The sequence below is a fragment of the Sparus aurata genome, chromosome 9 (assembly GCF_900880675.1).
Source record: "Sparus aurata chromosome 9, fSpaAur1.1, whole genome shotgun sequence".
Taxonomy (NCBI): Eukaryota; Metazoa; Chordata; class Actinopteri; order Spariformes; family Sparidae; genus Sparus; species Sparus aurata.
The window spans coordinates 7,321,146-7,347,211 of record NC_044195.1 but is presented as its reverse complement, the minus strand read 5'-3'; the positions used below and the strand labels follow the sequence as shown (position 1 = coordinate 7,347,211).

Sequence of the window (26,066 nt, the reverse complement as noted above, 5' to 3'; positions counted from 1 at the left end):
CCATCCTCCTTTGGGAAAACATGACAAATACATTTTTTAAAATTACTACTCTCCCTTTCCATCCCCTTAGAGCCGAGTGCTAATTTACTACACCGGAATCTATTTATCTATAGTCGAAGTACTAATTAGTTGTGGATAACTGTGCTGGCACTGGAGACTCGGCTGGCCTGAAACTGTATTTTTCTCCCAGCATGGAGTTGAAGCATGGCAGGGCTTGTTATCTTGTATGTGGAGGGCGGTGGTGCTCCCTTTTGTTGCGCTCATGCAGCTCTGCCAGCCCTCCAGGGATTTACTATCGAGGAGCATGACCATTTCTAGTGTATTCTGGAATGGAACAAGTCAAGATATGAGGGTTAGTGAGTCAGCGATCGGATCAGGCATGTTTTTTTCAATACTGAGCCAGTCCTAAGTGTTCTCTGGGTTGTGGCAAAGCTGAAGGGGTGGAAGCTTCTGTTGCTTACCAATCGCCAGATTAATGTTTTACAATACAGATACAGTAGCGAGGCTGAAAATAAAACCTTTCCCTCTCCCTTTGAGGGAGAAGAGGAGACACACAATTGAGTTTCAGGCATCATGAGGTTCCCACTGTACTTCAAATCATTTGCTCATTAAATGCATTTGAAAAGATTCTGATTGCCACAATGTGACAGTGGTTCTACATTCGCTACTCGGTAATCAGAGCAGCCATAGTCTGGGGAGAAAAGAGTTTTTTTTCCCATTGCGACACGTTCAGTGAGTCAGTCACAACGAGCTGAAGCTGTGAGGAACACTTCACTGCACAGGTGAGAGAGGACAGACAGAAAAACGCTTTCCGGCTCCACCTCCTGTGAGAGAGCTGCGTGTGCTGGTAACAAGTATAACAATTAAATGGTAAAAGACGGTAAACAGGCAATTAATCTTGTATAATGTGGTGATTTAAAATCATTGTTGGTACTCCGGGTTATCAGAGGCTGTCCACCTCCCAACAAGGACACAGGGGTATTGATCAGCTAATAATGGCACAGATTGACTGCATCAGCAATGCTACTGTTAGGTTCAAGTGTTGCTTCTAAAGATACAGACCACTGTTGGTGCAGCTTCTGTTCCTCCTCGCCTTTTCCTTTTCCTTCTCCCATACACGTCTTCATACCTGTCTCTGCCTTGCCCTGTTTTGTCGTCTCTTTCCTCCTGTTTTTTTTGGTTTTTTTCCCTACCTCTTGCTCCATTTTCTCTGTCTTCGCCCTCTGTAATCCGACAGTGAATTACCCTCACTAGATGCACACCCACACCTGCAATTAGCTGCTCGTTTTGCAATCCATCTCTCTTTTCTCTCTCACCTTCTCGGTTTTCGCCCATCTGTCTCTCTCTGTCTGTCTCACTGTTTTTTTTCTTCTCTGCCTACGTATATAACTCTCTCTCCCATATACTATAATAACAACCCGGCGTTGGTGCAGTCAGATGTTCCACTGGCTGTCTGGGTCTAGAGGATGTGTGTGTGTGTGTGTGTGTGTGTGGACTGGGTGGGAAGCTACTGTTTCTGGTGGTTTTTGGAGGCGTTTTTTATGTGACGACTGGATCCTTTTTTTTCCCCCCCCTCCTGTTTTTCTCTGGGTTTTTCTGTTTGCCTCTCTTTCTCCTTTTTGCTGTTCCATCTCTAGGTCTCTCTTCACCACTTTACACACACCGCAGACGTACTTCATCTTGCATTTTGCGGCAGTCGCTGGTTTAGTTCAAGCAGCCCGTTTTGGACAGTGCACGTTTTTTATTAGGCATTCTCGGTGCTCCTGTACATTAGAGCGGACATGACACAAGGAGTTTAGTGTGCTGATGTTAACTCTGACAGTTATCAGGCTTCACCTTAACATCTGTATTGTTTAGATTTATCGTAGGATTTAAAACCCTTAAAGGAATAGTTCACCTTTTAAAAATGATACTTCAGTCGTTATCTACTCGCCCACATGCTGATGGAAACTCTGGTGAAATTCCTGTGAAAATGTAAAAGAAAAAAAACAACAACCAAATAACAACATAAGATGTCCATCCATTTATCTTGTATGGCGTGATCTAAGTCACCAGAAGCCTACAGATCCCAAATTGATTATAAAGCTGAGCTAAAGGCATTAGTTAATCCTGGTGTCAAAAAAGGTTCACTACAGCCCCGGAGGAGTTCAGTTCTGAGGCACTTGTGGCTGCAACTTCAGCAGAGGTCGCTCCGTTGTGTGTCACACAAGCTTCGGGGTAGCAGCTTGACGCCGAGGTATGCAGAGATCGGAAGGTCTTGTTCTCTTGTCTTGGGGATCTTTCCATCTGCGTCAGGATGATTGGATAACGACTGAATTCTCGTTCTTAAGTAAACTGTTCATTCAGTATAAACGCACATCTTCCCATTTCGACACCGCAGAAGGACAATGAGGGGATTCACACTCACACAACATTGATGCAACGACCCTCAATGTCAGTCTGCGCGTCAGAACCTTATGACTTTCCCCTCTAATCAGCAAAAGGTCATGTTGGGGTTGGACATACACGACTTTGACATTGGAGGTCATGGTTTGACCTGTTTTTTTTTTTTTTTTTGCCAAAAGTCCATGTTGTTTTAGCCATGAAGGTGACCTTTCTCTGACTTCAGTCAAGTGGTTTCAGTTCCCTTAAGCCAGATAGCAACCAAACCCTAAACCCTTCTGAAACAGTCATTTTAAAAGGCACCCACGATCGACCTTTTTTGTCATTTAGCACTGTAGTACCGCTCTATGCCAGTGTAACGATGTGACTCCGGACCTGTCATCTGTGTGATGTTTTGTTAACATGCTGAGGTGCAAGCCAGTTCTACAAACTCTTGTGAAATAAGTCAGCTCTGTGACGTTGTGTGGAATTAGTCTTTTCTGTGACGTTTTTTGGCGCGATGAGTCAGCTGTGGTTCAGTCTGTGGTCTGGATGTTGTTATTTAAAGTGTCATGCCGGTGGTTGACAGCTTGGCAGCCTTCATGGCTCTACCAAATCCCTGTTGGTCAAAAGACAAACACTTATTTTAGTCTCCGCCTTCAGCTAGAGTAACAATTGTGTTTTTTCTGTGAGCGAGAGCCAATAAAACTTAGTAGCTCGTTACTCCTGTGGGACTGAATATGCATAACTGGCTGGAAAGGGGCCATCTTTATCCCTGTACCTTAAACCAATGAAGGCGATCTATAAAGCTTAGTTTGAGTCTATTGAGAGGGATTTCTGTTTTGTTTTGCTATGAAGACTAGTTGTCACAGATGACACCACCCACTTTACTTGCCTCTTGCGATGTTTAGCAAGGCAGACAATGAATGCCGGTCTGTTGGTGGGTCGTTCTACTTTAGTCTAGCCTGAAAAATATTTCAGGCTAAGTTTGTTGCAATTAATGATCCCAAAGGATGAGTCTTAATGTCTTTAGAGATCCCCTGACCAGTTGGATTTACTGCCATGAAATGTGGTATACATGTCATTGTCCCTCAAGATAAATCCTAGTAAAGCTAAATGCTTAATACCTGTATTTAATCATTGCAGTCATTAGCATGCTGGCATTAGCTTCCAGCCCAAAGCACAGCTTTGCATAAGTAAAGCCTCATAGAGCTGCTAGCATGGCTCTAGACTCTTAGTCCTAATTGAATATAACATTTCCACCCTTTTCAGCAACCCAGGTGAAATTGCGTACATCTCATCACATTTTGGGTTAGCAGAACAGATCTAAGAGAAGATATCTCCATCTTTTGCAACTTAAACAGAAATATCCAGAATGGGAAATAACCCAAAAATAAAACAATAGGTGTACAGAGCGTTTTTCTTGTAGCTCGGCTGAACTGACAGCTTAATACAAGTAAGTGCTGCAGGACCACGCTTTAAGAATTAAAACTGATCGTTTCCCTCTGATTTACCAGTCACGAGTTTTTCAGATCACATAGATCAAGAGAACTGCATGTCCATTGAACTGTAGATGTGACATATTTGGCATTGATGTCACATGGAAGTGTCTAAAAGTAGTTCTGCATTTGGATACAGGCCAAATCAACAGGGAATGTGCCTGTCTGATCTCTTTAGCTGGTGTTGGCAAACCTCATTGGTTTTGTCCCATTATATAGGCCCTGTTGTCTGTATGTGGCTGGAACGTTTGCATTCATTCCTAAACGAGGGTTGCATGAAAGTAGGGATGCGCAATGAATGAATGAAATGTTATTGAAATATACAAATCACAGCTTCCGCAGTGTTTATGATAAAGTGTGTGACAAACGGCACGATAACGCAGTACTGTGGCGCTGCAGAGAAGCTGGTTCTCTGGACATGAGACACTATCAATGTGATTTTAATAGTTTGTTCAGTGCAAACAATGATGATCATGGAAACATGATCATTCCCCCTCATTGCAAATGATATCACAATGGCAATGTCTGTCAAAGTGGAGTAATATTCAACATCTTCTGATGGGTGACGGGTAACACACTGTATATCACAGTGGTTTGATAATGTTGCTCAGAGCAGTGTATCATGCTCAGATGAAGATGTACTTGACTTTCTCGCTGGTGTCCCAGCACACAGTTACAACTCTGCTATACCGCGAGCAATCGTTGACACGTGTTTGTGTGTGTGTGTGTGTGTGTGTGTGTGTGTGTGTGTGTGTGTGTGTGTGTGTGTGTTCTCATGAATCAAATGCATTCAGTGTCGGGTTCAGACTGAAGCTGTACAGTAGCCATCTGCTGGTCATATGACACACACACACAAACACACAGTTTCTTGCAGTTTGTAGTGCCACAGTTACTTCCATGGAGTGGGAGAAATGTGAACACACTAACCCCCCCACACACACACACACGCGCACACACACACCAAGCTGAGTGGCGTTCCCATCAAACGGCTGTTTGTTCAGAGAGGGAGAGAATGAGAATGAGAATGAGAGAGAGGGAGAGAGAGAGGGAGAGAGAGAGAGGGAGTGTGAGGGCGTGTTTGTGTGTGTGTGTGGCAGAGACACAAACGAGGGAGTTGTCAAAGACAGAGAGCGACAGAGAGAGAGAGGGAGACAGAAGAGGAGAGGGAGACATGCCAAAGTGGATGAGCTTTAAACTGTTCAAAGAGAGCAGCAGAGTGAGTACAGACTGCTGGATTACACACTGTTAACTAGCTGCTCACACACTCTACTGACAACAGGTCAGCCTTTTTCTTTCTATATCAATAAATAATATGCTGCTGTTTGTCTAGATGTAGCATTGTCATGTTTAACTTGATTTTGCTCTTATAGAAGTATAATTTCTGCAGTAAGAATAAAGTGAAATAAAAGATAAGTGACCCCAGAATGTGTTAACAAACTGAGTCGAGTGAAGTTAATCTTTTACAAACAGCTGTGATCGCTGTCACGATTTCACAGCAGGCAAAATCTGCTTAGTCTCAATAAAACAAGATGTGTGAATTAGCCAGCGGTATGTTTGTTTACTACCATTGACAAATACTCAAGTACCTGTGTGTATTACTAGAAGAGTTGAGCACAAACAGATTCATGTCAGACCTTCCAAACTCTGTTTTCAATTCACTCTGCACGCTCCTCTGTTGTGACTGGATTTTTCTATGAGGCCGGAGCTGCTGGGAGAGTTCTGTGTGATCAGATTTTGTTGCAATTTTTTAGTGTTCAGCTAAAGTTTTGCAAGTTTCTCTGTCATTTTAAAGTTCAGCCTTCCTTATGAAGATAGTGCTGCTTCAGCGAAGATCATAAAAAGCGGTCAATGTGCAGCCGTGAAGAGTTCCGTGGGGTTGAATTGACGCTTCGTTTTAATGTGAAATCTGAGGATGAGTGTTTTGAGGTTTGGTCGTTGGTCACTGCTGAGGTTTGGTCACTGATTCAGATGCTAATCCAGATCATACGTAATGTTGACTTTCACTTAGCATGTTGTAAAGCCAGACTGCGGGAGGAAGTGTGTGTATGTGTGTGTGTGTGTATGTGTGTGTAATAGAGGAGGTTAATGGTTACACAGGGTGTGTATATGTGCCAGGCAGACAGACAGACAGACAGGAAACAGGCCATTAGCTGCCACAGAGAGAGACGGGATAACTGAAATGTGAGCGTCCAGACGGCTGATTGCAGTCAGTTTAATTCAGATTACAGGGTAGAGACGAACTGGATAAACAGTGTCAACACACTCACGGACTCACAGTGGGATTGAACTTTTTTGCCTGTTTGAGTGCAATGCGAGTATTCTGAAAGGACAGAAATGAGTATTTCAATGTATCATCGCATTTATCCTGGACGTGGGACCTCAAGCTGACATGTCGCTGAGTTAATGCACCACACTCCTTCCACACTGCGGACCGCTGATATTAACACACTACATCTATGGTCTGTGCGTTAACATTCAAAGGTTTAGATACTACTCTCACCAGCACATTGTCAGCCTGTTATTTGCAGCATTGGCAGTTTAAAAAAAAGAACCCACTGTGGTGTTTAGAAAATCTATAACTGTCCTCATATTCCTTAATATTGTCTTTCTGTCACTGATCCAAGGCCAGATTGCAATGCTAGGCTAAGTAAGATAGTCCAGATTTTCCTCTAACCAGCAACATTTTCCAGCTGCCACTGAGAGATCCCAAGTTGCTCCCAAGCCAGATGAGACGTGTGACTCCTCCAGTGTGTTCTGGGTCTGCCTAGGGCGTCCTCCCAGTTGGACATGCCCAGAAAATCCCCAAAGCCAGGCGCCTAGGAAGCACCCTGATCAGATGCCCAAGCCACCTCAGCTGGCTCATTTTGACATGACGAAGAAGAAGCGGCGGCTCTACTCGGAGATAACTCTTTGATTTCTGAGCTCGTCATCTGTGAGGCTGAGCCCCGCCACCGCACAGAGGGAGCTAATTGTGTCTGCTTTTTATCCGGGATCTTGTTCTTTTGGTCACCCGGAGCTCACGGCTACACTGAGTGTTGGAACATAGACGGACTGCCTTTGCCTCCTGGCTCAGCTCCCCACGCCTCTATTACTGTTGACCACGCAGCAATCCATCTGTGGACACACTCACTAGTAACAAGACTCCGGGGCTTTAAATGAGGTATTCCAGAGCGTGCTGCGTTAAGAGAGTCGTGGCTTCCAAAAGGCATAACACGGCAATTAGTTACACAGCCTTCACAGATCACTGGCTAATGATTATACAGATGAACATGTTGCATCTACAGTGCTGTCGTCTCATCATCCCACTTCATCCTTAGAAGTATGTGCACGGGTTGTTGAAGAAGGTCGTACGATGCTTCTGATACGGTTTCACTGACTCCTGTTTACCGTCGGAGCACATAATAGCAAGCCAGTGCACCTCATGTTTAAAACCTGCACTGTGATTTGGTTGTTTGCTCTTAGAGGAGTCAGTGTTGCTGTTTTTAGGTTTATGTTAGGGTTAAGCGGTTTCTCAACAGTTTCTTAGCTTTCCCTGTCGCGTATATGTCTTCTCTTGGATTGCAGAGCAGCAGGCAGTCTGATTGGTCACCCTGCCTGCTGTGCGGGATTCATCATCCGTTCCGTCTGGCCGTGTTGCAGACATGATATGTCGCTGCTGAGCTCCTGAGCTGCTGTATTTTCAGCCAGTCTGATGGGAGACTGGTCTGACTGGTTCCCTCGATCCGGGTTCTGCTCCAATGGGAGCAAACAAGTTCCTACTGTTAAACTTAACGTAACGTGCACCACTGAAGCGCACTCCTGCTGCTTTTGCATTTCTCTTCATTTAAATGACGTTTGAGCCTTCAGGTCTTTAATGAATGTAGATCTTGATGAAGGCTTCAGGGCCAAAACATCATCCGAATAAAGACAAGCCAGACTGTGCGACACTTTTTCACTTTTCTGCTTTCAAATGTACTTCCAGGGAACAGCTCCTCACCACAACACTTGGCGTGTGTTACGTTTCTATTATTTACAGATTACTGAAACAGTCTTATAGTGAGCATCTTCATGTGTACGAACGGACGGAAGGCAACACATACTGCGGTTGCTCTGCCTGGCCTGATTCGTATTACCATGGTGTGTGATGCTGGTAGAGTTTGTTGATAGAACTCCAGCTCTTGAATTGACACGTCATTTAGTGTGGATCCAACAGCTAGAGAGACGTCTGAATAGGTTTTCATGAAGTGCAGTGTTTGAGAGATTAACTGAGTGTTATGAGGAGGTAACATTGTCTCAAAGCCAGACTGTTTTTTTTGAGACTACGGGCAGCTACGCACACAGGGAGGGGTTTTCCTGAAATAGAGGTGTATTTGCAGTTACCCACTTTTCACAATCGGGGGCCTGAGGGATTTTTCCATGAGTTCCACTCCAGGAAGACGTCGTCTTCATTCCAGTATTCACTGTCTGACTGTTGTTGTAACCACGCGTATTTTCCCCTTAAATGTATACATCTGCGGGCTGTGTAACATGCACTCGCACATAAAACACCGTTATGAATTGCACCTTTTGTATTATATAATCAAACCAGTCTAGACTTGATTTTATGTGTTGCAACTTGTGCTTTTTTTTTTTATCATTTTCACACATCTGCTGAATGTGTCATTTCATAAAAGCTGTATATTCAGCTTTGACAAGCGAACCACGCTCGATTTTCAGAGTTCACAGAGATCGTTAAAATGAAAATGACGCCAACAGACACTGTTCAGCAGCTCAAAGGCGGCAGGACGTTTCATCCGTAGCTGCGATTCTTTGGCTGTGTAGTCGTGAAGAAACGACAGTTTTAGTTAGTTAAAATAACACGATAGAAATGTTATACTGTTCTCTTACGAGACGTGTGCATCATTTATTGCAATGGCTAAATCAAGATCTGTGATGCCACCCATATTTTGTTTCCCAATTATCTATTAAAATCTCATCAGTCAGGCTTTTAACTAGTGTCCCCGGCTATATTGGCTTCTGGTAAGAAGGGCGTAATTGATGTGTTTATGCTCCTGTTGGGCAAACTCAAAACACTTTGAGTTCAGTCGAAAAAGATCAAATCTTAGACTTAAAGGAGAAGACAGAGACTCCGTTTCCAGTGTTGGAGTCAGGCGATGCGTTGTAAGAAAGTGGCACTCACTTCTCACACTGAACATAGTGCTGCCAGTGAACATAAATAATGCAAATGAGTTACATATGAGAGTAATGCCTCAGAGACGGGGTTGGTGGTCCCCGATGATCAAAGATTCTGCGCACACATGAGCCTGCACTGTCACTCTGATTTATGTTTCCATTCACAACAGTCGCTCCCTGGCAGCCACTAGAGCTCCCCACAGAAGCCCGTGTGTGAGAGAGACCCACAGAAGTCATGAGGCAGTGAAAATGGCAGATTTTTCAAATTAACGGTAATCTCAATAATCTACAGCGCAGGCTAGTATTTATTTGAATCGTTATTTTGCTGGAAGTTTTCGGAAAACTGGCACGTCTTCTCTCAAAGACTCCGGTGACCTCACACTGCGCTAATGAGCGTGACTGAGTCGCACCAATCAAAGCCATCACACAGGCGCGCTGTTCCTTTCGTCCCGTCACGTCAGAGATCTGAATTCATGAATTGATCCGTCTGTGTGTTTTGTCTGGCCTCGTCTTACTGTGTCGCTGCACGTGTCTAGCTCTGGTGAAAAGCCTCCGTGAGGCAGAAGAATTTCATGACTGTCGTCCTCAAGAGTTCAGTCCTGGTTGATGTAGAAACACCAAGAATTTAAGATGACAGCACGTGTGGTTTAATACTATAGGTTCTATAATTCAAAACAAACCTTTTTTTATATATATATATTTATATATATATATATTTTTGGCCTTTATCGGCTTTATTGATGGAACAGCTGAAGGTGTGACAGGAAACAGGACAGGAGAGAGTGGGAGTGACACGCAGCAAAAGGCCCCCGGGCCTGGACTCGAACCCGGGGCCGCTGCAGTGAGGACAAAGCCTCTGCACATGGAACGCCTGCTCTACCAACTGAGCTAAACGGCCCTCCAAACCATTTGTTTTTATAGGAATTGTCCATTTTCCATCACTCTGTGAGCAACCATGATTTGACAATATGCTGCACACGGCATGAGACTGAAAAGCAGTGGAGGGAGTCGGTTACCTGGCTGAGTCGTCAGAGGTGTGCAGCCTGTTCCATGCAGCTCTTCCTCTAACGGCTCACTGTGGCTACGGTATTTCAAACCGATCCGCTGTCAAAGGCGATATGCAACATAGTGCTATAAATGCTACCAGCTAAATGTGAACGCAGTAGGAGATTTTACCAGTGGACCATTAGGCTGAGTCATGGCCGTGTTGCATCTTTCTTCCAGTGATTTATTTGAATTAGAATCTTCAAGTTGATTTGTATCATTACAATGTTGGTATAAGCAAATGAACGGTGATAAACTAAACTCGCACATCCCCCCAGCAGAGGGTGTGTTCATTGGTCTTGTGCAGTGCAGTGCATTCTGGTTGTTGTAGGTTTTCTGCCTGTTGTGCCAAAGAGAAAACCACAGCCACTTTTTTTTTTTTTTTTTTGGTAGTGCCAATTTCAGCAACGTCTTCCTACTGCACAGACAGCCCAGATTTATGAAAAGACTATCTTTCCAGTGGTGAAATACTTTCCGCAGCTGACTTCAACACATTTAATTTGAGAAACAGCAGTAATTTACTCAGGGAGTTGTATCATTTACTATAACAGTGTGTTTCTAGTGATAATTCAAACCAGCCCTCTTTCACTTGTGTATTAGGGATGTGTACACGAGGGAACAGCTCTGTTGAGTCACTCCAGTGTGGACTGTGACGTGTTCAGTGAGTGCTGTATGTCTGCAGATCTGCTGTTTTTCCTACTTCACCCTCTTTTTCTACACAAAATCGTCGTTTTTGTTTCTCCCCATGAAGCTGTATCTGACATTTGTGCCAAAAGCTTTTTAAAGGGGCACTGTGTAGTTTTGGAGAAGATATTCACATTTCACAGTTTACAGTATTTATGAGGTAATAATACAAATCCAGTGTTCTCCGAGGAAAATCAGGTCCCTGAACGCGGTTTGAAGCTAAAAAGGTGGCAGGGTCAGCCACATATAAACAAAGTAAAACAGTCTGAAATTGTGTTTGTTTATTCATTCATGAAAACAAGAGTATGTTTATTTAGTTTGGAAAATCAGCTACAGAGGGCTCCTTTTTGAAATGAACATCACCAAACTCAATTCTGTCTTTGTCAACCACGCGATGTTTTGTATTCAGCTGAAGCTATAGCTGTATGATATGTTTTATTAAAATGATCAATTCGTCAAGGTTTCACTGAAATGGCTGCTGATGTATAAAATCAGAGTACAATCAGATTCCTCCATCGTTAAGAACAGAATATCTGACCAATCTTATCATCCAGTGAATGACATGAAGTTTCCTGATTTCATCAGCTTCCATTCGTTCTGCTTCAGGCTGTCTTCCTCTGGTCTAACATATGACCATCACAAGCTAGAGCGTGCATGCATGTGTGGTTTGGTTTAGTGCTACGAAATGGGTCATATGACGGACACACACACACACACACACACTGCTGTCTTAATTCTCACCCTTTCACCAAGTTTGAGTGAGATTGTAATTATAGCTCAAAATATCAGTGTTGATATTTCATTAGTAAAAGTTATTATACATAGCACAGTGTTTACATTAACACAGTAAAAGCCCTTCCTGATGAGGTAAGTGTGGGTCTATGAATACACACATTAATATAATTTATGTAAAGCATTAGTGTTCAGTGACCGAACTGGAACATGTACAGGAATTGCAGTCAAACATGGTCAAACATTTATTCATCACAAGACGTTAGACAGTGACATTAGATTAACAGAGCAGCATGTAGAGGGGGAGGCCACGGCCCCCTGGGGTCCGGGGCCCTGAGAGGGCCGTTAACACTTCTTTGTGTCTGAAGAGGTGGTATTGATGACAGTTTATCAGATGGGTGGGTGCCCTCTCTGGCTAAAAACCGTCATGCCGTTTGGAGTTCGTGTCTGGACTTGTTGTTCTCCAACTGAGGTTTACTCTACTGTATTCGCAGATTTGAATTGATGATAAATTGGCTATTATTTTTATCCGGCGATCCTGTAAAAGATCAAAACCTTTTTCTGTGAGCTTTAAAAATATCCTACAAAGTATCAACAGTCCTGTGAAGAGTATAATATGATATAGGATATCATAGGAAAAAAAGCACTAAATACTGAATTGACAAAATAATAGAAACTACTGAAGCTATGAACTAACTGTGCTGTAGTTAAAGTGTCTTTCCGGTGTTATGTTCATGCTAGTAATGAGCTTAGTACTGTTGACATACCTGATGTGGCTGACCAGCTCTAACCCCACTTAAATCAGCGTTGTTCTGCCAACGTCTCATCGCTCCACTTTCAGTAATATGTGTGATCTATTTAATTGATTTTACCGTCAGCTGAAGGGCCATCACACTTAACAGTTTCCTGGCCTTGAAACCTATTGTTGTGATAACTGATTAATTGTTTAAGTCATTTTTCAAGCAAAGAAAAAAATACAGTTCCACCTTCTAAATGAAGGTTTGGACTGTTGGGTGGGCAAAAGAAGCAATTTCAATATGTCTTCTTGAATCTAAAGAGGGATGTTGAAGACGAGCAGTGAATCTGCAGTTGCCAGTTGGATCGGCTCTTACAGTTATTGGCAGCCACTCGGGTGTTTCCACTTAATCTGCCTGATTAGACCTCCTCCCACGACTGAGCCTGCGTCTCATTGACGGTGATGGGGGACAATAAAGGTGGGAGCTTGTGACAAAACAGTGCCGGGGACCGCGTTGGTTGGAATATGTTGTTTTAAGGTACCAGTGAGATAATGAATTTGATCCAGGGAGTCCAGCTAGAGCAGTCTTTTTTTTCTATTTCAGTTCTGTTCCTGTCCTCCATGTTGTTAGATGTTTCTCTGATGACACACCTGATTCAAATGATTGGGTTGTTATCAGGTTTCAGCAGAGCTTCATGATGAACCCATCTTTTGACTCAGGTGTGTTGAGCAGGGAAACGGCAAAAAAACGGCTTGCAAAACTAACAGACAGGATTTTATAACTCATCGGTAACTACCTCATCTTTTCTCACAAGACTTGACAGCTAAATTGTAAAACACACAGTATTTACATTCCAAAGTCATCCAACAGGAAGGTGCACTTGATTGTAATTGATTGGCCAGCCTCTTGACATTTGAGATTTTTCTGCAAATGCTGTTGCGTTGCTGCGGAGATGGACCGACTCCAGTCAGATGAATGGGATATGGAATAAGTGGACAAGTTTGTGTAGCAGGTAAACAAAACACGAGTACGAACAGCCGTGTTTGCAAACAGAACGGACGATTAGAAACGCATTTCCCACGGCTCCTCATGGCACCGCCTGCCAGCACTCGCACACTGTGGAAAGATTGAGTGCCACAGCATCTGGAATACCTGCTGTTTAGGTGCGGGCCAGATTAAGCCCTGACGCCTCGTAAGCAGCCCGCGCTCAGCATCTCTTCACGGCCGTGCCGCCGTGTAACAACAGGGACGCAGCGGCAACCGAGTGCATGGAGTTTAGTGATGTCATAATGCCAAGCACAGCCCCGCCTTCAACCTGAGCTGGGGTCTAATCAGGCAGAAAACACCTGTGTGTGTGTGTGTGTGTGTGTGTGTGTGTGTGTGTGTGTGTGTGTGTGTGTGTGTGTGTGTGTGTCCGGGCCATCTGTCAGGTCTAAACTCAACTGCACCATTACAGAAACAGGGGTCTTTGTTGCTAGGAGATCTTGAGCCGGGCAGTGAGCGCCTGATTACACACATTCAGTCACATTTACTCAAATGACACACACACTGTCCCACATCTTCCAGGATGATTGTCTTAAAGCGTAAAAGGCGGATAACGGTGGAAACATTTTCATTTCCAGCCACTTTCGTACCATTATACACATTTATGTTCTTCTTCGTGTCCATTCACTGCTGTGATACTGTAAGAAATGAGTTTATCTATTTGATCTAATTCACTAATTCACATCTGCTCATACTATGGTTTGGGTCACAGTCTGCACGCCGTTGACCTGAATCTTCACACAGAAACACCAGCCCAGTTTGAACGTGTTGCTGGTGTCTCGGCTCTACAATGTCAGCAGTGAAACAACAGCAAAAAAACCAAAAGCACGGGACAGCCGACACAGCCTCCCAGCCATCAGCTGACGGTGTTTCTACAGTACACAGCGGTCCAGCTCACGTCAGTGCAGGAAGCTTTACCACTGAGTGTGTTTGTCTCATTTCTTCCTCTGTGTCATCTCAGCTCAGTCAGCTGGAGGTAGACGTTTTCCTTCCATGCTGTGTTCCATGCTGTGCCGCATGCAGTTGGTGTGCCGTATATACATATTGATGTACTGTGACTTTGGCCCGTACGATGGCTATTAAATGGGTGTAAAGGTCTCAAGTGACGTAAGCTATACTCCAATCAGGTGTGTGTGTGTGTGTGTGTGTGTGAGAATGTCAGATTACTCTTGCGTAACGGGTTCATTAAACCGTAATGGCAGTCAGGTCATCGCGCGCCGTCACCACCTTTCATGACAGGTACCATTCATGCCTCCTGTCTTCACCTCCAGCCCTGAAAATGTTTTAAAGCCCTTTAAAACATTTGTAGTTATTTATGACTTTTGGTTGTTTCAGACCAGAGTATTATCAGGATTCAGCCTCATGTGAAGCCCTTGAGAGGAGGATAAGAATGGAGATTAAACTGTTGGTTGATGACAGCTAAATATATTTTAATTGGCTTGTTCTTTTTTATTCCTGAGACTTTATCGTTATGGAGAAATATTTGTGTGTGTGTGTGTATTGACAGAAGACATTGAAATATGATTTACAGAGCTTTACAACTGGATCAGGCTTTGTATGGACCGTTGGTAACTTGTCCAACTAATCTCAACGATTAGTTTAATCCTCAAAGAAAAACCCCTGTTTCACTAGTGTGAATTTACCATCTGCTCCTCCGGTTGTCCTTCTAGGAAAATGGAATTGTACAATTTCCAGGTCCAAGAAATGGTTCCAGTTTACACTTCCTGGAAATGTATTTGGCTTTACAGAGTTCAAACACACACATTTCCTTTGTGCTCGGCTGATTTCAGGACCCGTCGAGTGTTTTGTACGCGCTCTCGCAGCTTTTATTCGTGTTCAGTCCAGCACTTTCCCAGTCTGTTAGGTTCATTGTTTTGTCATGAAACCGAGGAAAAGTCGGGAACACATGTCCACATGCTGCTGGTTCATCCTGTTCCTCCAGCCTTGCAGACCATTTAAACGTACAAACACCAAAGTGCAGCTGCTGCAAGTGAAGTTTACTCAGCTGAGTGTTCAGATAGTTTTGTCACCTTTTTAAACCTAAATGTTCTCAGCAACATGAACATCAAGTTCAAGTCTAGTTCGTCACTTTCTGTATGGAGACATTCAGTGTTTATTGTGTAAACACGGATGTCCATCTTGATTTGGCTGGATTAAGTTTCTCTTCTTTCAACAATACAACAGATTCTCTGAGGCTGAAACGCAGATTAAGGATGTCATAATCTGAAATTGCGAAGTACGGATGAGGTTGTTTTGTCTGTTCAGACACACAAACGGCCCTTTGTGTTGTGTTGTGTTTTTTGTTTTTTGGAGGTGAGAAGTCTTATCGGATGTGTCTTCTCTCTCTCTGTTTGCAGCTCTCTGGTGGTTGTGAGCTGACAGTCGTCCTCACGGACTTCACGGCAGGATGCAGCACAGAGATGTCTGTCAGCACCGGTGAGAGAAACCTCTGTCCTCTTTACACATTTTATTCTGTGCTCACTCCAAGTTTGCTTTACCTAGAAAATATCTCCTAACGCCATCACAGTGAGAGTGTCTGAAGGTTCCACTCTGTAAGCCAGCTGTCTTGCTCTTCTCTCCAGGCCAGACGGTGGAGCTGTTGGAGCGGCCGAGTGAGCGGCCCGGTTGGTGTCTGGTCCGAACCACCGACCGCAGCCCGCCGCAGGAAGGACTGGTTCCCAGCTCCACACTCTGCGTGTCCCACTCACGTTCCAGCGTGGAGATGGACTGCTTCTTCGGCTCGGGGAAAGGTAGGAACAGCAAGCCTGGATCACTTGGTTTGGAATGATAATGGATCATCAAGCAGGGTTCGTACGGGTGCTTGAAATCCTTGAAAGTGCTTGAATTTCAATGTTGTGTTTTCAAGGTCTGAAAAGCGCTTGGATTTTAGTTTAAGTGCTTGAAAGTGCTTGACATTATAATTTGTGTCTTTCACAAAATTGGGATCAGACTGGATAATTAATTTCTGAAGTTTTTGCTATTATGAAACTTAATTTTAGATGTTTACAGCATAATAAAATGTACATAATTGTGATAAAAAGTGAAGAAAAAAATCATGAGTGTATATATATATTCCTGTAGATACGTATTTTACCCCAGCAATAAGGTGCTGGAAAATCTTGAAAATGACCCTTAAAAGTGCTTGAATTTGACCTTGAAAAATGTGTACGAACCCTGATCAAGGAAAGGCATCAACATACCCCTTCTGATCTGGCTCAGGATCACCATGTTCTCCGTGGTGCAATGTACAAAAGTATGGTTAGGATTGTAGGGGTCTTTTGACAAGGGGTTGTATGAGGTACAATGCAGGAAGCAGAGCACTGTACTGCCAAACGTCACCAACAGGAAGACGTATTTTAGTCACCTAAAAGAAGGCGCACCTAAAAATATATATTCGTTTGAGTATGTAAAGTGCCAAAAAATATAGCGTACATATAAACATATATACAGTTTTATATATTTTTAGGTCTGCCTTCTTTTAGGTGACTGAAGTATGTTTTGCTGTCTGTGCTGTTCAGCAGTACAACGCTCTGCTTCCCTGTCAGTGCTGCACGCTGCTTCTCCACTCAGGGGCAGAGCCGACGGTCACCTACTGCAGGTCATACACTGACGAGAGAGAAAAAAACCTCATACATCCCCACATCAAAAGACGAGAGGTATTAATTTAAGTTTATGACAGCTGCAACCATGTTGTCACTTGCGAGAGCCACAACATGCTTTTGCCGCTTTGCTCCCACAGCAGAAAGCGAATACACACATAAAGCACAGTCGTGAATAAAGTGACACATGAACCACAGACCGTTTCCTGCAGCCACACACACAGTCAGAAGTGACCTGGTTGGGTGGATTGCAACCATTGAATAGTTATGGAAGCCCGTCTGAACCAAGTTTTGAAAAGCCTGTCAGTCAAATAATAAATTATCGCTCCATTCAGATCAGATCATGCCTTTTATCTTTAACTGGACAGACGTAGAAGACATTGATTTCCTTCAGTCTGGTCACATCATGTTATCAGATCTGTATTGACCTCTGTTGGTGAGATGTGGACATTACAATAAAGGCGAAACCTGTTTTGCTCTATCATCAGAGCAGCCCTCAGACGTGCTGTACTCATACTGTTAAATGATCATCATGAATCCATGCATTATTGATGCAAAGTAGATAATCTTTCAATCCTGTGAGATGGATTTAATGAAGGTGTCTGAGCATGTTGACAGGATGTTTCCTCCCCTGACCCATCAGAAAGATCTGGCCCAGGATTCTAGACGCATTTTGGGGAAACGTTACTGGGAAATGAACTGCTGTGGCTTTCTTGTTTCTAGTGCGCTAGATAACACGGATACAGCTGTCGGCTGTACTGGTGACTGCTGACCGAGTCCGAGTGATATTTAACCCAGAACATTTTTAGGATGAATTGTCAGCTGGTCAGAACAAATCAACATTTTATTCTTCTGGGTAACTATGGTAACGGTGTTTGGCTGCAGAGGACTCAAACATGACAGAAGAAATGACATGACAGGACGGTCGCTGTGGTTACTGTGCCACTGCTTCAGGGTTGCACACACACACACACACACACACACACACACACACACACACACACACACACACACTCCTGTTCTGTCCTACAACTGTCCTTCAGTTGTTTGCACTTTTGACCTCCGACCATTACTACTGTGACACAGAGCAGATTGTGCTGATGATATCCACGAATCAGAACAGAAGCAGTGGTGGCTGTGGCTTCTCATCATGAGGTTCTTTGAGCATTATGGGAGTTTCACACCAAGGAGGAAGTGGGTGCCGAGAGTTATAACTGACTTAGCATCCACAGTTTGTTATGTTGTCGATGGAGGCGATTTATTTATTACGAACACACACGTGTCATCACTCCCATCTTCTTATCAGGACATTCTGAATACCAAACTTTGACACACCAACCATATGCTTCCTCCCACACATGCGCACACACACACACACACACACACACACACACACACACACACACACACACACACACACACACACACACGCGCACGCAGTCTGCTTTCCTAATACAACTCTCCTTCCTGCCACAAAGTTCACAGTTGTTGTCTTGCTGAGGGTTATAAACATCATGTAGGAGGTTTTTGAGTGTGTGGGAGATTCCTCCATGCTGAAGTCTCACAGACACACACTCACTCACTCACACACACACACACACACCCGCGCGCACACTGTGAGATCAGCTGATTTGCCTGCCGCAGTCATGGTGGGGGTTTTTTTCTGCTCTTGCTAATGAAAAGGATGTTTTGTGTTTCTTTGGAGGGATGCAAATCCGTCAACTACCGCCGCTACACATGGAAATAAACACGCACGCACACACATACACACACGCACACACACTCTAAAGATATATAGGAAATATTGAGGAAACTCTGGTGTATGACTGCAGTGTTGGTAGGCTCAGTGTCATGTTGTCTGACTTGTGTTACCTATCAACAAGGTTGATTTTACCGGCCTGAGTCACAAGGAAGAAATAATTAAACTATTATTGACACTTCAGTAAACGGTAACTAATTCAGTTTCGAGTCAAGTATGAGATAGAGGTGTGAGCGTTTTGAGCATGGAGGTGTACAGAGGATTAAAAAAAAAAGCACACAGATCACATTATCAGTGGGATATGAGAAAATGAAACAGTGGATGGAGCCCGCCAGGAAGAGCGCCAGGTTTGGAAGCCAACTTTTGCTAGTGGCCAAACCTTGTAATTACATCACATGACACGCTGCGGTCCAAATTTTTCAAACATTTTTTCATAAGCTCACGTTGTGAGCGAGGCTGCTGTAATATGGCGGATGCATATTTTTTGGGAGCGTCACAAACCCCCAATGACTCTTTTGTGTCTCCATAATTTGAGCCAAATCGCTCCAATAAAATTATTAAAGTCTAGAAGAGCCACAAGATTAAATCATTGAAGCGGGGCACTGAACCGGAAGTTGGCCGAGTAGAAGAAGAGTGGCGTCATTGTGTGGCCAAGAGGTCGAGCTTTCTGACTTCATGTGCCGCCGAGCAGCCGTCGCGGGGATGAACGGGGAGCCGTCTACCGTGCTGTATCCAGATAGCACCGGTAGTTGTTGGATGCATGGTGCGGACGCATTCTAAACGCTGTTCTGTACTTCCTTCCTCAGTCATTTGTTTCAGTTAAAGCCCTGGCTGTCAGCTGCATCCAGTCCCCTCCAGATCACACGTTACTGCGGGCTGGAAAACACAGATACAGCCAGTCCTCGAGTATGTGTGAAACCATGCTGTTTCATTATTCCAGCACTGGCTTATGTTAACCATTCAGTGTTCTGCTGTGCACCGCTCATTCACCTACTCTTCAGCAGCAAGACATGTGGAGCTGTACCACACTGAGCAAATAGACAATAACCCTTCGAGCAGGGAGGACTGACCTTCCCTTTTGTCGACTTTCCACTTGATTCCAGCGACATGTGGACACCTCACGGAAACCATAATGGTTTGATGGTGCGAATGCAGAATCGGGCTGCTTGCTCCACAGTGAACTGACTGGAGGCTGATGGGTATTTAATTAACTGTCCTCTATTTGTTAATGAATGAGTCCAACTGTTATTTAATCCTAAAGAGTCACTGCTAATTAAGTGGACTGGTTGAACATTTCTGCCCGAGTTCTCTCAAGCATCAGCCTCTTCCCTCCGTCTCCCCTCTCCGTATGATGGGTGTGTGTGTGTGTGTGTGTGTCGGTCTTGTGACTGTTCTGTAAAGTAGGTCTCCTTGTCCTCTCTAAAAGGCTGTGAAGAAGACAGTAAAGCTCTGAAGTAAACCGAGCTGAAAAGCAGTCACGATGGAGTTTTGAAGTCACTAAAACAGCTGGAACAAAGAGCTGTAACTCTTCATCTTTGTGTTCATTAGCTTGTAGCTGTGAATGGGCCTCGTACTGTACTCGGTCGTATTGGCCCTCGCCTCCTTGCTTCTCTTTTACGTTAACCAAGTCGTTTGTCTTGTCATAACGTTGTAGTTGTCATAAATATACCCAGTAAAAATCATACCCGCTATTGTAGAGTGTGGCCACGGAGGCAGTAGTTTGATATTGTTCAGAATATCCGTAGATATACGCTGTGTTTTAAAATGGGACACTGCAGGGAAACAGAGCTGTTGGAAGCACTTTATCTAGGCTAAGTGTGTGTGTGTGTTGTCTTACCTGCTGCTGCAGTGTTCCACACACACGCACAACCACACAGGGTGGGGGCATTTAAGGTCCAATGCTCCTTGAAATAACGAGATGTGTTCCCAACAAGAGGAGACGAAATAAAGATTGAACTTGAATGAGACAGAAATGGGCTTAAAAGCACAACACGTCTGTAGAAAAGGTTTTCAAATGATTAACTGATGAATATCATTAATGTGTACAGTGAGCTGTCAGGAAGGAGCTCAATTCCGTCATACTAGATGTTAAGACTCCCCTGAATTTAATTCTGTGGCAATAAGTGAAAGGTTAGAGCATCGCAACGTTGAAGACGGAGAGATTGTAATTGTTTTATCGCCTCCTATGCGCAGGTAAAATTAGAAAACCTACATAAAATATGAGTACTTTAAACGGGAATACTACTGTAAAATGCCAATATTAAGCCAGCTGAAAGGTGAGAGAGGATTCATCTCGGTGTCAGTCAGTTTACAAAACAGTGTTTTCTTTCATTTTTCCCTCTCCTGGTGCAGGGCAGAAGAATCAAAAGAGAATCATCGGACCATTATTGTAAATCTTTCATGCAGATTGCTTCAAGTATGATTCCATAAAAAAAGAAGTTTTACATGCAGCATGTTAATTCACCCTAATGACTTATTTACAACTTTACTAAGTGAGACCAGGGCGTCCGGCTGAGGCGGATGAGAGGGGTCATCAATTAATGGCAGGATGTCGACTCCTCCGGTCTACATGCACAAGTGTCCTTGAGCAAGTGATAGCTCTGCTGCCATCAGTGTGTGTTTGGGGGTTAGGGTTAGGGTTGTGATTGACCTACTGTCTGTGCTGGGCTTTATGTCCTATTAAGTGTCAGGGTTTGTTAATACCATGGCAGTGCTATTAATGCAACACAAAGGCTGTTCATAGGGGAGAGAAATTCATGTGGGACTGTATGACAGGGTGACAAAGACTCAGTGTTTCAGCTTACATTAACTGCGTCAGGATCGGACGTTAAAAACAGAACGCCTGATGAGTTCAGGTCGGGCTCATTCTCTGGGCAAAGTGCTTTGTTTCCGAAGGCAGAAAAGAGCTTCTTGGGGCAGCAGGAACAAGCTGCGAACACCACGCTGACATATCACTACCATTTATGATGATGTGGTGGACCTGAAGATGGTTTTAAAGGGTGCTCCAATCAGGTTTTTTGTGGCCAATCACTGACTGCTGGAAACGGTATCGGCCAATACTAATCACCGGTCCGTCTATCCCCTCAGTCACAAACGGCTTGCTGGCAGAACCTCAAATCTGTTGTTCTGGTCAAACCAAGAGGGCACTTAAAATCCTTATTGATATTTGCGGGAGGAGAGCTAGCCAGTGACCAGCAGAGTCCTTCTCTTCCGGGTTACCTCTGGAGGTAAGTGGCCCACTCTTAATCCCATTTTGCCACTGGCCGCAGCCAGGCTACGTGAACCAATCCTGACGCGCAACATGAGCTTGTGGTGTGTGTGCTTGTACGAAGTTGTCATGTCATTCAGACAAAAAAGACTTTTGGCCACCAGCTCCTGAGTAAACTATCCTGGTCTTTAGCTGCTAAAGTTTCCACTGTGTTTCACCAGCTAGTCGCTAATCCACCTGCCTGCTGTTTGATTCTGAAAACATGACTTTGACAGAAGTGGAAGTTCAACAAAACAGGAAAGTTGTGGGTCGAGGCAATGAGCTGGAAGTTGCTATAAAGCTAAAGGGACCTGAAGAGTTGGCTCTGTTACTAAAAGTGACCCCTTTCATATTTAAGCAGTCCAGCTGTCCTGTTAGATTGTTTCTATAAAGGTTTTCATTGTCGATGGCTTACAAAAGGTTTTAAAATAGTGCAGATCCATTCACGTAATGTTACTGTCCAGCTCGCCGCTGTTCAGCAGTGCAGCGCTATCAGCGGTGGTTCTGCCAAATTTGAATACAGCCATTATAACACATTTATGTAACAGGATATCATCCAGATACACGCCAAAAAGCCCCGACAGACGGATGAGGCCGGCAAAGCAACAAAACTGACTTTCCGAGAAGGACTTAAGACGCACACTCACTCCGTCACTTCTGTCTCTGAGCTGGGACACACTGTTGGCCACAATGGGAAAGTAGCCCTCCACAATAATTAACAGTGACTTCTGTTCCAGGGAACTGAAGTGTGAGAGGGAGGGAGGGAGGGAGGGAGAGAGAGCTACTCTACAACTCTGCCTGAGAAAGAAAGACAAGTGTGTTTGTGTGCAGGCTCCTCCTCCCTCTCTCTCCCCCTCTCTCTCCCTCGCTCGTCCTCTCTGTATGGTGAATCTCAGCAGTGTGAGCTGGAAGCTCTAGGCGAACACACACACTGTCCCAGTCAGTCTGGTGAACAAGTTGATAGTTTTGGTCTGCCGGTTAGCGATCGAGTCAAACAGCTCCAGAGAAGTGTGTGTGTATGAGTGCACTTGTCTGAGAGGGCGAGGTGTGTGAGTGTAGGATGTGTGTGTGAGTGTAGGATGTGTGTGTGTGAGTGAGGATGAAGCGAGCCCGGCGTTGCTGTGGATGGATCCTCACCCGCTGCTGCTGCTGCTGCTACAACGGCACAGGTGGGACAGTGTGTGTGTGTGTGTGTGTGTGTGTGTGTGTGTGTGTTTGTGGTGCATGCTTTACAAGTTATGAAGTTTGTATTTTATGTGTGTGTGCTGAAGAATGAAGCTGAGAACAGGTTTGTTTGTGCGTGTGCATGTGTGTGTGTGTGTGTGTGTGTGTGTGTGTGCACGTGCAACACTGACTGTGGTAAAGGCGAGGTAGTAATTCCTGTTCTTTCGATTTTTTTTCCCCTTCTTTTACGATTGTTGTGGCTCCACTGGAAACTAAATCTGAATTGAAAATGAATTGTGAAACAGGAAGCTATGTGTCACACAGACAGACGGAGTGGGAGAGAGACACAGAGGACAGTTTCTGTCTTTGTCTGCATGAAGAATCAGATGTTGGATTGAGCAATCTGTTTTCCTGCGTTTCAGTCCGCGGCTGCACGGGGTGTGTGTGCGCGCGGGTGTGTTTGGGTGTGTAGCAGGTTACGGTATGAATGATCCTTTGGCCAGCATCAAAGGACTTTAACACTGACTTCACTGGAGTCATCCCAGGAATCATTTTCAGGATTTCCCAATAACGGTCCTTCCCCACAGTCGGACCCTGTGGTTCCTGGTCGGTTTCACTCGGAGCTGTTTGGCCGGTTCTTGAGCGATTCTCTGTCTGAACTTGTTTGCCACTGGGTCGCATTCAGAAATCAGATGATGTGACTGTAGACTGTAACGTTAAAGCAAAGGCTCGACTTGTAAGTTTAGTTCCTCAGAAATGGATCTGTTTCTGGTCTGGGTTTCTATAACGAATGGAAAAAAGTTTCTTTTCGCAGACTTTTTGTCCGACAACAAGCCTCTGTTGTTCTTGTCGAGTCAGTCTCTTGAGGTGAAGTGAAGTGCTGCGTTGTAACAAAGAAGGGTTTGAAGTTGAATATGTGCAAAAACCTTGTTTAAGCTTCAGGCCATTCCCTTTGGGTCCTGTCAGACTGGGACTGGGTTGTTTTCATACAGAGGTCGGTGTGAGACAGGCAAATAAGTAACAAGTGTTTTTCATGGAGACTGTTCTCTCCAAAGTTTTTTTTTTTTTTTTTTTCAGCTCATAATGCTCTCCTAACAAGCAAACCCCTGGGAGGCAGGTGACTTTCCTCTCCAGATAGGAAATAGAATTGGTGGTTTGTTGCCGGGAAGAGTCTGGCTTTAACATCACAAATCACAAAATGAATCACATTCATGTCATTCATTTTTGGAACAGTCATGTGGGTCATTTGAAAAAAAGTGGTGACAACATATCTGGTTGTGTATAGGTGGGAGCACTTGTGGTTTTAGAAAAATGGTACGCAACATTCCTGACTCAATATTAAAATCACTATGACTTAAAGGGGAACTCCACCAATTTGACACATTAAATGTGTTTACATGAGTTCTACTGCATACGTAAAGAATAAAAAATAGTAAAAAGACTTTTGTGTCTCTAAACTACGCTGCATGTAACCTGATGGATTGCCTTCAGTGATGTCACTCAGTGGCTACAGTGGGTGTATTCTGCATTGTGAAAAGCAGTCCACTGGTTTAGCATTGCACACCTATAACACTGTTGGACTAATTATGGTATGTTCTAAAACAAATGATCAGAATCATTACAGCAGATCAATACCTGACACCCTACATCATCCATAATGTGTAAAATTGGTGGAGTTCCCCTTTAAATTCGTTTTACATGCAGGGTTCTCCCCAGAAATTTTTAGTGTAGCGACGCACCGTCAGCCGGGGGACGGACGGACGCTCATCGTCGTCAGCTGGGAGCTCCTAGCCGTCAGCCGGGGGACGGACGGCAAACGGACACGGAGTATAGCGGTGCTGACCTAACGGTATAGCAGCGCAGCGCCGCTTTTCCACCATCTGGGGAGAACCCTGACATGTAACGTGGGCATGTGTCTGAAGTAATACAGCATTTACCACTGCTGGTAATGCCAGTACATGGTGTCAATAGTAATGCAGAGTACACCACATAGTTTACAGGTGTGTCATTCATCCCCTCATCAGCCTGCTGTGTGTCCATCACGGTGGAACAGTGGGAGTTGTTCTTTAGGTCATGTTTAGGGTGTGCGTTGGGTTTCAATGCCCAGCACTCCTGCAGCCACAATCATGTGGTTTAGTTTAAAGCTGTTTGCCTGATTTAGTGTTTTTTAAGGAGAATCTAAATTAGACAATCGATTTTGGTGGAAGGTAAAAATTTTACGTGAACCCATTAGGTTTTATATCTTCCTCTGTTGTAAACCTGACGGTCTAGTTCAATTGAATGAGGAGAGCTTACATTACTGCTCTCTCAGTTCAGGCCAACCCCATCGACTGTGTGCGCTGTCAACCAATCAATGCTCTGAAGTGGGCTGAATTTCTGAAGTGGTTTTATTGTGTTGACCGGCTCTCTCTCTCTCTCTGGCCTGACTCCGACACCGACACACACGGCACTGACAGATCAGATGTGCTGTTTTGGGCTGCCGGTTATCTGCAAACCACGAAATAAGCAAATAAACCTTTCTCACTGTCCACTGTGACACAATAGATGAGTAGAGCCCTGCGGTGTGCGCGCTGTTTGTTTGCTCATGTTTGGTTCTGAACCTTCCTTCACAGGTTTCGGTGTGTGTGTGTGTGTGTGTGTGTGTGTGTGTATATTTCTGTTTGTATATCTGAAAACATCTTTGCGGCTCAGGACTACAGTTATCCATGCACTGCCCCTTTTTAAGGTCATGTCAGCATGCAGATATAGTTAGCTAAATGTTAACTAGCTGCGTGCGCAGGGACAGTGGACTCTGGCCCCAGAGCAGCCGAGCTTCGCGTTTAGAGACTGCGCACATGTGAAGGACAGTGGCGACACGTTCATATTCCTTACACTTCATGAGAACGAGTGTCAGAGTTCAGGAAATAAATCCTCTTCCTCTCTGTGCATCATGGGAGACGTGCCTCCCTGCATCCAGCTCCGTTTCCCAAAGTTTCAGAACATTTCCCTCAACAACCTGTTTATATAACCAAATTGTATAAACCTAACACTGCTGATTTATCACTG

At 44.3% G+C, this 26,066-nt stretch overlaps 1 protein-coding gene across 5 annotated transcripts in view; it reads left to right on the top strand.

Moving 5' to 3' along the window:
- The window catches only part of kalrna (kalirin RhoGEF kinase a), a 155,928-nt gene that overhangs the window by 92,535 nt on the left and 37,327 nt on the right, over window positions 1–26,066 (top strand). For 3 of the 5 annotated variants that reach the window (XM_030427283.1, XM_030427284.1, XM_030427286.1), the window contains 2 exons: window positions 15,610–15,688; window positions 15,835–16,002. In XM_030427283.1, the coding sequence (XP_030283143.1) occupies window positions 15,610–15,688; window positions 15,835–16,002 (247 nt within the window). Of the gene's footprint in view, window positions 1–4,731; window positions 5,077–15,609; window positions 15,689–15,834; window positions 16,003–22,744; window positions 23,027–26,066 lie in introns of those variants that run through there. The other 2 variants (XM_030427285.1, XM_030427287.1) reach the window with 2 other exon arrangements.